Genomic DNA, 13,537 nt, shown 5'->3' with positions numbered 1-13,537 from the left:
GACAAATAATAACTGACTGCGAACATCTTACAAATCCTGACAAAAACCCCAAATTCGCTACGTTCGCAAGTATTCCCTGCTCAGTGAGCTTTATCGGCCTTCAGATTCCAAAAATGGCCGATGCCGATATTCGTCAAAATGCCAAATATCGGCACCGATAATCGTCCCGGCCGATTATCGGTCTATCCCTAATAATAATCCCCAAAAACAGAATTAGGTCATTTTAATATCAGGACATTGATGCCTCAATTTAGGAATTGAGCAACTGCTAGTGAACATTTCTTAAAAAAAAAAAAAAACAACATCCTTGTGCTTGCTTCAATCTGTTTATTGACATTCCAAGTTAAACATCGTGTTTAACCAAACCAATCACTTACAAAGTTAGCATTAGCTTAATGCTAACAGACAAAATAGACTTGCTAACAGAAATATAGCATTGAGGCTTCAACACATTAAGACAAGACAACGTGGGGACAAAATTGATCCCCTTCTGTTATTAAAGAAAGCTAAATAATAATAAAATAAGAGTAATAATAATAATATGGCTGGCAACCGGTTCAGGGTGTACCCCGCCTACTGCCCCTAAGCCAGCTGGGATAGGCTCCAGCACCCCCTGTGACCCTTGTGAGGAGCAAGCGGTTCAGAAAACGGATGGATGGATAGTGATAATAATAATAATAATGATAATAATTGCTGGACTTTTTTACTCTGTAGCACTTTGTGATTGTTGAAATATAAAGTGTATTACAAATAAAATGTATTATTATTATTATTATTATTATTATTATTATTAAGATAAAATGTAATGGAAATTAACCAATGCAAATTAGACATTGTTAATAATGGTAATAATAATAATAATAATAATAATAATAATAATTGCTAGATTTTTTTTACTCGTAGCACTTTGTGATTGTTGAAATATAAAGTGTATTACAAATAAAATGCATTATTATTATTATTATTATTAAGATAAAATTTAATGGAAATGAACCAATTCAAATTAGACATTGTTAATAATAATAATAATAATAATTGTTTTTTGTTTTTTTTTGTTTTTTTACTCTGTAGCACTTTGAGATTGTGGAAATATAAAGTGCATTACAAATAAAATTTAATGGAAATTAACCAATGCAAATTTCACATTTTGTTGAAATGTGTTTTTGAAATGTGGTTCAACAGAATTGTTTTAAAAATTCAACTCATGTAATAGGCAAGAAAAAAAAAAGACAAAGAAAATAGTTTTACCATTCAGACATTTTCAACCAAGGCATGTCCTCTAATTAGCATCATTAGTGTCTTCAAACTTGCAATCAATCAGTCAGGTGATGAGTAGCGTACCACATTAAACCTTTCTTGAATTTCTTGAATTCATTCCAGACATGTCAAGAACCACGTCAACAAAATATTGTAAACACTGAAGGCCGATACACACGCTTATTTATACATCTCCCACCCACCCCTTCTCAACATGTCTGAAAATGAGATTCGACAGAAAATGATCGACTAGCACATTTCAAGTCAAGTCGACAAAACCGTGTCCGAGCATCTTGATGTTCCCACAAATTATTCATGAACGTAAATGTGTTTCTTTTGCAGAAAGTGAGTGAGAAAGTGGGCGGAGCCGAGGGAACCAAACTCGATGAGGACTTCACTGAAATGGAAAAGGCGAGACGCGACTCAAATGATCAACATTACATGTATGAAGAATTATCGTGTGAACGTTTTTTTGTGATTTGTTTGCACGCGCAGAAGGTGGACACGACCACCCGGGCCGTCATCGACATCATGACCAAGACGACAGAATATCTGCAGCCCAACCCAGGTGACGTCATGTGCCCTCATTGTTTCTTTTATCAGTGTTGTTTGGTGTTCTTGAGACTTTTTCCTCACAGGGTTCTTCTGTGCCCCCTGCCATGTTGTGGTTTGCGTGTGTGTTTGTGGGTACGCTTATGGGAATATTTTTATTTTTAGTGTATTATGGATGTTTTCATTGTTCAGCACCTTGAGTTGCATTTGAATGTATGAAAGGTGCTATATAAATCAAATTTGATTTGATTTGATTTTTTTCTTGTGGGTTTAATCATGATAGACGACACGTCCACCAAACGTCATTTTGCTTAATCTTCACATGAAAAAACAAACAAACGTGACTCCTGTGTCATTTATTTCTTTCTTTGTTCCTTTTGCAGCCACCCGAGCCAAGATGAGCATGATGAACTCCATGTCTCGCATGCGGGGTCAGGAGAAGGGACCCGGGTACACCCAGACAGAAGCCATCCTGGGAGAGTCCATGCAGCGCTTCGGTCGAGAGCTCGGCGAGGAGTCCAATTTCGGTAAGTGCGTGACGACCTTTTTCACGATGGCGTGCCCACGGTTTGGATGTCAAATTTACGCCAAAAGGTGAAGGGTAATAAATAAGGAAGTCGATATTTTATAATGATAGAATGTTGCATTATTTTTTGGAAAACTGTCCCGTGTTATTCGCAAAAGAACATGAAGTGAGTTGAGGAGCTTTATGTAGACAAAAGTGTGCTTTGTCGCCATCTTGTGGCGTCTTGGTGCCAAGAAACTATTATAAAGTGAGTTGGGAAGTTGCACTTTGCGATGCTAGCTGTAATGGCTTCTGTTTTGAAATTTATAGGAAGTTGCAGTATATCTCGCGAGCAATTGTCGCCTTGAAAGGTTTGTAATTACTTGCAGATGCCACAAGATGGTAGCAAAACACTTTTTAGTCTATTAGACAAGGATGTGGCCTGACTAAATGAGTAGGGCTGGGAATCTTTGACTGTCTCACGATTCGATTCGATTAAAATTTTTGGGTCTACGATCCGATTCAGAATCGATTTTCGATTCTCGATTCAAACGATTTTCGATTCAAAATTATTTGATTGACAAATAATTTCTGCTTCAATTTACAGATATGCTCAACATTATCATGATCTACTCCAGTCTGCTTTGCAAGACAAAATGACAAATAGAGACATTAAAGTGTCTTTTTTTTTTTTTTTTTTTTTTTAAACATTTATTAATTTTGTATTGTAAGTGCCTTTTTCCACAAAAACAGCATGTGGGCTACAACTGCCTTTTCCACTTCTTCTTCATTTCTAATTTAAATAAAATTTATTTTGGATATTAATATCGATTCGATTTGATTAATAAATGAGAATCTCAATTCTTTTATGAATCGATTTTTTTGGCACACCCCTATAAATGAGGCTCCTCCCCTCATTTAAATGTAGATACTTGACACACAGAAGGAACCAATTTTTTTCTGTATATTAGTCAATCCCTGTATATTTTTTCAAAAAAAAAAAATAAATAAAATATATATATATATATATATATATATATAATTAAATTATAGATTATATATATATATATATATTCCCCCAGAGTTCAGGGGAAACATAGCTTTATTTTTAAAATGTTTTTTTGTATTAATTTAAAAAATAATAATAATAATTATCCACCCCCGTCTTCTTCCCGAAACATATCAATGGCCGTCCATCATACGCTAATTTCCGCTATTCGCAAGCTCTCCCAGTTCCATCGCTTGCAAACATGGCTTGGCCTCTGCACAGAAACAGCCGATATGCCAATTTGCTTATACCAAACCGCCAATATGTACTGAATTGAACTTTTGTGGGCAAAATATTGCACATTGAAAGTGTTCGAGAACTGACCCGCTAAGATTCATGTGGCTTTCGTGTCGTTCAGGCCTGGCGCTGATCGACGCCGGCGAGTGCATGCGCGAGCTGGCCGAGGTGAAAGACGCCCTGGACATGGAAGTCAAGCAGAACTTCATCGACCCCTTGCAGAACCTCCACGAGAAAGACCTCAAGGAGATCCAGGTTGGCTTCCGAAAGGTGACGTTGACGATTAGGACGCGTGGCTTGACGCGCAACTCTGTGCTGCTGATCGACAGCATCACCTGAAGAAGATGGAGGGCCGGCGTCTGGACTTCGACTACAAGAAGAAGCGGCAGGGCAAAGTGACGGACGACGAGCTCAAGCAAGCGCTGGAGAAGTTCGACGAGTCCAAGGACATCGCCGAGGTCAGCATGTTCAACCTGCTGGAGAGCGACGTAAGTGGACGAACATTTGGATGCATACATATTTATTTATTTATTTTTTTTTATCGAATGTTTGATCACTTTGTTTTGATAACTAGACTAAGTGCAATTTCTGGAGAAATTGTGTGGGAATTCTGAAAGCTGAATGCTAAGATGTGAATGCATGTGGAATGCTTATGAAGTAAATTGAGAGCCAAATTATGACCTCCTGGTTACTGGACAATGTACTTTATGTACTGTAATGATGATAAGTTATATGTATGGAAGTGGGCGTGGAAAGTGATACTTAGAATAAGTTCAATGTCTGTGCCATTGAAAATAAATGGGAAAAAAGTTGATATTACAAGTTAAATTGGGAGGCGTGAATTTTTGAAGCTAGGTGAAATTTGAACAGTGTAAATTGGAAGTGGGAGTTGTTACATGGCAAAAAAAAGTGTGGAGATTAAAAATCACAATAACATATGTGGGAATGCTTCAGCATTCCCACAACTACAGTGGATGCAATGAATGGTCAAATGATATTTAACCCTCTTTTAAAATAATACAAACACATTTAAAATATTTTTTCAACTAATTGAGCAATATAAATGGATAAGACAAAAATAGTGTCCAAACAGCATTACAATGAGCCCTCAATTTCTTAAAAGTAAACAAATTCTGTTGTTGTTTTTTTTTGTTTTTTGTTTTTTTCAAAATTAACAAACTTCACACCCTCACAATGTCCATGAAAAATCCAAAGATTTTCACTCTTCTTCTTTGAAATCTGCACAGTGTAAAACAAGCGTGTGGAGCCATCTTGTGGCTGACAGTGGAATTGCACCTCAAATTATTATAACCACTCACTGAACCACTCACTGGTTCCCCACAAATATTTTTTTTTCACCCAAATAAAACAAAATCAATGTTATTTATTTATTTATTTATTTATTTATTTATTGTAGCAGGGCATATATTTCCCAGAAATATTGCTTTCAACACATCATCCGAAGTGCAAAACAAAAAGTGCGTTTGGGTGTCAAAAATCATTGAGAAAACTTTTGTTCGTGGACAGATCGAGCAGGTGAGCCAGCTGGCGGCGTTGGTCCACGCTCAGGTGGAATATCACAGCCGGGCCGCCGAGATCCTCACGCAGCTGTGCAGCAAGATCGACGAACGGTCGGTGCCTCCCTCAAAGTCCGCTCGCTGTTTTTGCGAAAGCTGAAATACAACAGAAAATACCAAGCAGGCAGTTTTGTTATCAGAATTTATTGAACATGTGTAGCTTAAAAATAAGCATAACTTTACTAAACGGTGGGGTCGTTTTTATGGACTGTGCAGGATAAAGGATTGCTCGCACAAGCCCCGGAAAGAGTACGTTCCCAAGCCTCGCACCGCTTTGGACTTCTCCTCCATCAGCGAGAACCACAACGGAGGCATTCACAGCGCTCGTTCTCCGGGTGAGCGCCGACCCAAGAACCGCACACAAAAAAACATGTCACCCGAATCATGTCCAAGGATCAAATTTATTTATTTTTATAGGCATCTTTTATTATGACGTTACAGGTCCTTGTGTTTATAAATTGGTTATTGACTAGGTTATTAATGCTTAATAAAGCCTTAATAAACAAATGTGAGGCAACTCACCCACCATATAGTGAAGCCATTTATAACAAATGTGTATTAAGGTTTTTAGAAAGGATTAATGACACTATTATTTATGACCTTCAAATAAAGCATCCCGTGTTATAATTATCAGCTGGTTATTAATAACGCCCATTTACCAAATAATCAGCTCACACTTGTTATTGTAAACACCTATTATGTCCATTATGTAAATTAGATGTTTATTAAGGCATTATTACATGGTTATTAACCTTTTTAAAAGTTATTTATATGGCCTCTTTTATTTTGAAGTGCTACCCACATTTCTACATGTGTGAATTTATTTTACTCGCCGTTTCCCGTTTTTGCTGTCAATTGTCAAAAACAGAGCTACTTGAAGGGGTACTTGACTCATTCAAAGTTAATATTTTGTCTATAACCGATGTGGTAGCGTCGTGATTTTTCATGTACAATTAATACATTTAAAAAGTCATTTTTCCACTTGCTGTGGACTGATGATGACGTCACCTGTGCTGAGGAAGTCGGCAATGACCAATCATATCTCATTTTACTGACCAAACCCAGACAACAGGTGAGCCATGATTGGCCGTTACCAAGGTTATTTTAGTTAACGAAAACTAACGAAAAAAACTAAAATTCAAAAAACAATTTTGTTAAACAAAACAAAATAAAAATGAAAATGTTCTTTAAAAAACGAAAACTAACGGAAACTACATTTTATGTTTACAAATTAAAACTAACTATAATTCTAGCAAAAATGTCCTTCGTTTTAGTCTTTGGTAATTAATTTAATGCAGGAACCTTCGGGGATGATTTTAAATGTAATTTGAAGTACATTCATTTTGATATTAACTGCAATAAGGGCTTTTTTAAAATATATCACACAGAAATGACGTCATCTGGCAGCAGCCAATAGAAAAGCACCTTCAGATGACGTCGCTCCCATGGTGTGTTTTTTTAAATATTGCGCACAAGTAATACACATTATATAACAAAACTAAAACTAATATTAAAACTAAACTAAAATTAAGCTTTCATTAAATAACTAAAACTCATAAAAACAAACAAAACCACAATAAATACTAATTAGATTAAAAAAAAAAAAAAAAACTAAATAAAATGAAAAGTTCCAAAACTATTATAACCCTGGCCGTTACCTACTTCCTCAGCACAGGTGATGTCATCATCAGTTGACAGCAAGTAGAACAAATACTTAACAAAAAGGTATAACAATGAAGTTATCAAATTCATTCTGGACAAAATCTTAACTTTTCACTGCTGTAAATTGTTCAATGAGTCAAATGTCCCTTTAAAAAAAAAAAGTTTGAATATTAGCTTGTAGCTAATTTGAGCACGTTAAGGTGATCGCCGCGCAAAAAAAAATTGGAAAAAAAAACAATTGCAATTGTGTTCTTGTGTTTGTGTGTATGTACTGCGTATATAGATCCATGTGTTGTATTGTTGCAAAAGAATAATAATAATAATGTTGGGTCAAATTGACCCAAACAAGCCAAATTTCCCATCAAGTGCTTTTTGTGTGGACGTCACCTCGTCACTGACTTTGCTCATTTGCTTTCCCCCCAGCCCCTCTATTTTTTTTCCCAATGCTTGCCCACTAAATAAAAACAACTGTGTCGCTCTTTTTCTCTTTCTTCCCCTGCGTTTGTTGTTTGTGTTGACGGGTGCAGGGGCGAGGTCACCAGGTGAGCCTTCATAGGTCGTCCACTTCCTGCGTCACTCCACCTCCGCCTTCACCCTCCTCCCCAACTGACTTGTTTGTCTTTTTTCCCCCTCCCTCTTTCCCCGTCTGCCGCCGCTGCTTTCCCGCTCGCAGCGAGGTCTCCAGGTGAGACGAAAGCAGAAGGTCGCGCGCCATCGCCTCCATCGTTGCTTCACCGTTTGTGTTTCAAGAGCCAGCGCCCAGCGCGTTTGCTCTTGTTCCTCATCGACCGTTTGTTTTGTTTTGTTTTGTTTTGTTTTGTTTCGTTTTGTTTCGTTTCGTTTCGGCCCATCTCTCCATCCGTCGCCGATCGCTTCTGATGTTTGAATGTGTGGTCTCACCTGTGTTCTCCCTTTTCCCCTTCGCAGCAAGATCTCCAGGTGAGCACGAGCGAAGTGGCGGGCGGGAGACGCCGCGTCTCCGCAAATCACTTTTTGACTCGTCGGTTAATGTTTTTTTTTTTTTTGTTTGAACACAGTGGACGTTCCTCTTTGTTCCTCAGTGCAGACTCGTCTACACTCGTTTTTCTTTGCGTGTCTGTCTAACCCCTTTCTTTCTTTCTTTCTTTCTTCCTCCCCTTTTTTCTTCTTTTGTTGGTCAAGGTTTGACATTCGGGGAAACGCAAAAGGAGCCCCGAAAGTAAAAGTCACAAATACCCAAAATGAAATTTAAAAAAAAAAGGAAAAAAAAAAAAAAAAAGTCCTTTCAAACATTTTGATCCAATTTCTAAAATATATTTTAAAATGTGTCATTGATATTTTTTTACTTGTATTTGAATATATTTTTGTCATTCTCATTAAAAAAAAAATTTTTAGTTTATATTATTTTATTTATTTCTTTATTTATTATTATTATTTTTTTGCTATTATTGAACATTTAAAAAATTAATTGCAGTGAACAATTAAAAATATTGTCCCAAATTATTTCATGTTAATTTTCAAAAATAGATATACATCGTTATTTTAATGTAATTTCTTTAATAGTAATGCTAATTAATTTTACTTTATTAAATGTGTTTTAATATTCATTTATCCTTATTTTTAATTACATGACAAACATTCTCATTTAAAAATAAAAATTATTTTTTTTATTTATATTATTTTATTTAATTATTATTTATTTATGTTTTATTTGTATTTATTTGCTATTATTGAACATTAAAAAATTAATTGCAGTGAATAAATAAAAATATTGTCACAAAATTATTTTATATTAATTTTCAAAAATAAATATACATCATTATTTTAATGTAACTTTTTTAATAGTAATTCTAATTAATTTTACTTTATTAATTGTGTTTTAATATTCATTTATTCTTATTTTTAGTTACATGACAAACAAAGACATTGTTTTGATTTCTATTGATCATAAATGTCAGGCTGCAGTCATTATATTTCAAAAGCAAGTGAACCAAGCAAGAACCCAATTCCATTTACGATTTCTCAAAAAAAAAAAGATGGCTGAGGTCAAAGGTCAAATTATTAGGGTTGCCGCCCCCAGCAATGCTTCCTCTAATCATTAAATAAACAAAATGTGGTTTATTTCATATTTTCAGTCACCTGTAACCAATAGCACTTACATAAAAAAAATTGAAAGATAATGACAATATAAAATAATTTAAAATTAAGTTGAAAATAATATTTTTATTTCAAAGTATAGTGACTGTTATTTTAACATAAGTTATTGTTTTACATCATTATTATTTATTACTTTATGATTTGAATTCATTTTATGAGTGTGTTTTTTATTTCTCAAGTATTTGTATTTTATTTTGTGAAATATTTGATTTGATTTTAGTATTCTCTTTTGATTTATTTCTGCTTGATTTTTACAATATATATTTTTTTCATTGAATTTTGTATATGACTGCATTTCTGTTTTTATTCTTTTCTTCTTGTAACTCGTCCACTTTTCACTCGTTTCCTCTTTCTTCATTTCCAGGTTAGCTTAGCAAAGCAGAGCTTGGCTCCACTTTGCTGACCCGAATGTCAAACTGCACCTTTACTGGCCCACCGTGTGTCCAATTGGAATCTTAACGAACTTGTTACTAACGTTTTCATTCTTTGTCTTCTGGCTCTGCGTCGCATCGTTTCCTCTTCTTCTCGTCTTGCCTTCAGCTCGTTCACCAGGTGAGCACTTAATTAAACTATAAACATTTTTTGACTCACCACGTCAAACCATATGATACGGAAAAATAAAATTACATAAAATCAATAAATAATAATGCATTCAAACTGATCGCCAACATTAACTCAGGAGCACAATATAAATAATATAAAAAAAACTTTAACCTGCAAAACAAAAATATCTAAAATCATTTGTGCTGATTTTTTTTTGCTGTGTGCAAAACGCGCATGCTCAGTGCAAACAAATCCCCTGCACCACCGAGCGAATGCTCCCTGCGCACGCTCTGCCAATGATGACAGCGCCACTGCCCCCTAATGTAGTGGAGGTGCAATTGCACTTTATTCTAGGACAGTAAAAAAAAATAAAAATAAAAACCGAGTGGTTTCTTTTGAACCTATAATTGGGTTACATTTTTACCCAACTGTTTTGTGCACGTTTATAGTGATATCCTGGTGGCAACCCATTGGGTCGTTTTGACCACTTGTAGATATTGACCCAACATGTTTGGTCAAGTCCTCAACCCGATGCGCTTCGTGGAAACTAGTTGGCTCTGCCGCTTTTGGACTCAGCGCTGGTTTAGCTATTTCACACAATTCAGCTTACGTTTTTTTTTTTTTTTTAAGTGTGCACCCTCTTGGTAGCCCAACAAATAAGTTTTTTGTTGTTGTTTGTTTTTCGCCCACGCAGCCCCCATGGACCAGCCGTGCTGCCGCGCCCTCTACGACTTTGACCCGGAGAACGAGGGCGAGCTGGGCTTCAAGGAGGGCGACATCATCACCCTGACCAACAAGATCGACGAGAACTGGTACGAGGGGATGCTGCACGGCAACTCGGGCTTCTTCCCCATCAACTACGTGGACATCCTGGTGCCCCTGCCGCACTAGAGCGCCGCCCGCCGTAAACGCAGCCGCTTAAGAAACGAAGACGTAAAAATAAAAACATGTCCTCCCACCCGAAATAACCTCGCAATTCCCAACTGAACCCAACTTAAGGAGCCCCAAACTGCTGCTGTACGCGATAATAAAGCAGCGAAATAGTTTCAATTCCGCATCCGTGTGGTCGTTCCCTCCCAACCATCCATATCATCGTTTTCACGCCACCGTCTGCGCTTTGTGAACGTCCCCAGTAGATAGAAATTCTCCTTCCAAAAAAAAAAAAATCATCGTGTGCGTCATCTTTGTGAGCGATCAAAAGGTCAAAGATCAAAGGCAAGTGTTTCATAATTTGGACATCCTTCATCGCGTTTTAAAAATATTTTCGACTCGTGTTGCGTTTCCAATCCCTTTCTTTGTGTTTTTATGTTTGTTTGTTTTCATTAGGGACTGCAGTCGTCTCAGCATGTTGTGTAAAAATGGGCTTCACGTACCAAAATGAGTGAACAAAGAGTTTGCGAGCGCTCATTTTTCGCTACTTTGATTTTTGCATGTGGGAGGGGTTAGTATCTATGTGTGAAATTCCACGTCCGAGCCAGTGATTAGTGAAGTGATCACTTGATTTTCCGAAAGATGCAAGTTGTGAGTGACGTAACTCTACAAAAAAAAAATTCCTTTTAATCCGTAAGTATACAATTTTATATTGTTCTCAGCAACAACAAAAAACAACACATACGTTTGTTAAATAGTGTTTTTTGCTTATAGCAATACATCCTCTTTTTTCATTGTTTTACAAACTATTTTGAGCAATGATTATATCGACACGTAAACAAAAAGTCAACTTTGGATTTACAAGCTCCGGTTTTTTGGTGTTTTTATTTTTGCATGTGTGAGGGGGTTTCCGAAGTATATCAACAAGAGTGTGATATTTACTGATGACTTGAAGAATTAAAAAAAAAGTATAAAATATTAAAGTATAAAATTTATCGAATAAACAAATATAAATATATAATATACTATAAAAAATAAAATAAGTAATAAAAATAAATCTAACCACATTAAGAAATTTTAAAAAGTCTTGACGTAATCAATTATATTGCTCCAGTAGATGTTTAAAAAATAATAATAATTTTTTTCAGACGGCAGACGACAAATGATTTTGGCATGTTGTAAAACGAGTTCGGGTACCGTAGTTAACGAACAAAAAAGTCAGTCGTGACTTTACGATGTGCACTTTTTCACGATTTTATTTTGCAAGTGGAATGATTCCGATGCATATCCATGAATGTGACGTTCCGCGTCCCAGTCAGTTATTAGTTATGATGTGATTTTACGAAAAGTTGTGACGTAACGTAAGAAAATCCGAATTGTACCCGCGAGTGTGTGACGATGACATCATTTTACGACGAATATAAGCTGTGATGTAATGCAAGAAAACGATGATGTGAAATGTTTTCAACCAAAAACAATTTCTCACATTCTTAGAAAAAAAATAATCACCTACATAGAAGTGTTTTTTGTTTGTAATGATATATCCAACATTTTTCGTCATGGCTTTTTTTTTTTTTTTTTCAATATATATAAAAAAAAAAAAGGTTCATGTCATGTGATATAATCTAATAAGTAGAACTTTACTACTTTTATTTTTTTTAGCTGAATGTTTTGTTTTGTTTTGCCTCGCTGCATCCTCACTAGAATCTGTGAAGAATTTTCTCGTAGTTTAGACAGTCACAGAAACCAGATTGAGACTTTTTTGTTGTTGTTGTCTCGCTGGATTGCCGATTGTGAGCTATTAATCCATTCATGTCATCTCCGTAGCTCGTGGAATAGACGTAAGGAGTAGATCAAAAAATTCCAATTAAGGACTTAATAATGCCTTTCAAAACTTTTGTGACGCAATAATTTGTTTAAAAAAATAATAATGTGAAAGTCAAATGGCAAAACAATATGTGTCATACTTTTACTTGCACAGCTGCTGACATTAAAATTAAACTACTATACTGAACTACTGAGTTTTGGGGCGGGATTGAAATTTTAGATGTATAACTACCATGCACAGACTAAATCTCTAAAAGTCCCTTGAGGTTTTTCTTATTTGGATTTAATACGACAATGTGGGTGATCAGCTAGGGAGATTTGTGTAATAAATGTGTTATAAATTTGTAATTACACTTGATGCTTAGTGGATCGCGATTGAACGAAGGCAGTCTACCAGGGGCCAATCAGACGAGTCAAAAAAAAAGTATGCATGTACCTTGATGTCCAATAAAAAATAAATATATATATATATATATATATATATATATATATGCCGTTAGGGCTTGTGCGAGTGCCAGGTGATAGACGCGCCTGGCAACGCCCTCTAGCTGGATTCTGATTGGTCCGCTCATTTTGGGAGGCTTTTGTGGCTTTCAAGTGTTTGTTTGTTTGTTTTGCGCCTCCCTTCTTGTTTCTTGTCAAAAAGGGAAGCGCAACTTTCAACAGTCAGTACACTTTGCTGGCTATAAGTCATGTTATTATGTTATTTATTTATTTATTTTTAATAAGGGTTATATTCCCTCTTTTTCTCTCTAACTTAAAAAACAAATGTGTATCTTTGCCCTCAATGAGGACTGTACAGCTATTTGTGCGTTTTGTGTGCGTGTATGCGTGTGTAGTTGCTCACCCACAGTAACGTACAGTAATTTTATTTTTGTAACCATGACAAAGTACTGACAAGATTATATAGATGTAAATATATATACACAATAATATAAGATGGGAAGGAGGAACGATCTCTGTGCTGCACATGATTGTTTGTTTGTTTTTTCTTTCATTCTTGCACTTTGAATTTGACGAGTGTATGCTTGATGTAACAGACAACAACAATGTGATAAGTCAATGTCCTTTATTCCAATAAACAGACAACTGTGCTATTTTGTGGTACGGACCTTGTGGTTGTGGAGAAGGTGACTTCAAATGAGTGTTTTTTTGGGGGGGGGGTTGCTTCTTTTTAGTAAGGTTTTGATTACTGACTGTAATCCTGCGAGTTTGCCACGCACCCAATAAAACGGGAGTGGGGGTTGGGAATTTGTCCAGTGGACACTTTGGGGCGTCTCCTGTTCTGTTCTGTTCCTGACGTTCTTGTCCTTCTTGGAGTCA

General features: G+C 35.9%; 1 protein-coding gene across 5 annotated transcripts in view; it reads left to right on the top strand.

The window, feature by feature from the left end:
- sh3gl2a (SH3 domain containing GRB2 like 2a, endophilin A1) overlaps nucleotides 1-13,311 on the top strand; it is a 37,175-nt gene extending 23,864 nt beyond the window's left edge. Inside the window, exons 2-12 of one of the 5 annotated variants that reach the window (XR_013283847.1) lie at nucleotides 1,600-1,668; nucleotides 1,753-1,825; nucleotides 2,193-2,336; nucleotides 3,721-3,854; nucleotides 3,929-4,087; nucleotides 5,127-5,230; nucleotides 5,393-5,511; nucleotides 7,366-7,380; nucleotides 7,512-7,777; nucleotides 9,515-9,526; nucleotides 10,212-10,328. Coding sequence is in view for 3 of the 5 variants with exons in the window: in XM_077523624.1 (XP_077379750.1) it covers nucleotides 1,600-1,668; nucleotides 1,753-1,825; nucleotides 2,193-2,336; nucleotides 3,721-3,854; nucleotides 3,929-4,087; nucleotides 5,127-5,230; nucleotides 5,393-5,511; nucleotides 7,366-7,380; nucleotides 9,515-9,526; nucleotides 10,212-10,408 (1,026 nt within the window). In the remaining 2 variants the exon portion in view is untranslated. Of the gene's footprint in view, nucleotides 1-1,599; nucleotides 1,669-1,752; nucleotides 1,826-2,192; nucleotides 2,337-3,720; nucleotides 3,855-3,928; nucleotides 4,088-5,126; nucleotides 5,231-5,392; nucleotides 5,512-7,365; nucleotides 7,381-7,511; nucleotides 8,136-9,514; nucleotides 9,527-10,211 lie in introns of those variants that run through there. The other 4 variants (XR_013283848.1, XM_077523624.1, XM_077523625.1 and 1 more) reach the window with 4 other exon arrangements.
- Nucleotides 13,312-13,537: the final 226 nt, after the last annotated feature.

This window comes from Festucalex cinctus, chromosome 6, assembly GCF_051991245.1.
Source record: "Festucalex cinctus isolate MCC-2025b chromosome 6, RoL_Fcin_1.0, whole genome shotgun sequence".
In the NCBI taxonomy this organism is placed as follows: domain Eukaryota; kingdom Metazoa; phylum Chordata; class Actinopteri; order Syngnathiformes; family Syngnathidae; genus Festucalex; species Festucalex cinctus.
This window is presented reverse-complemented; position numbering and strand designations above follow the sequence as displayed.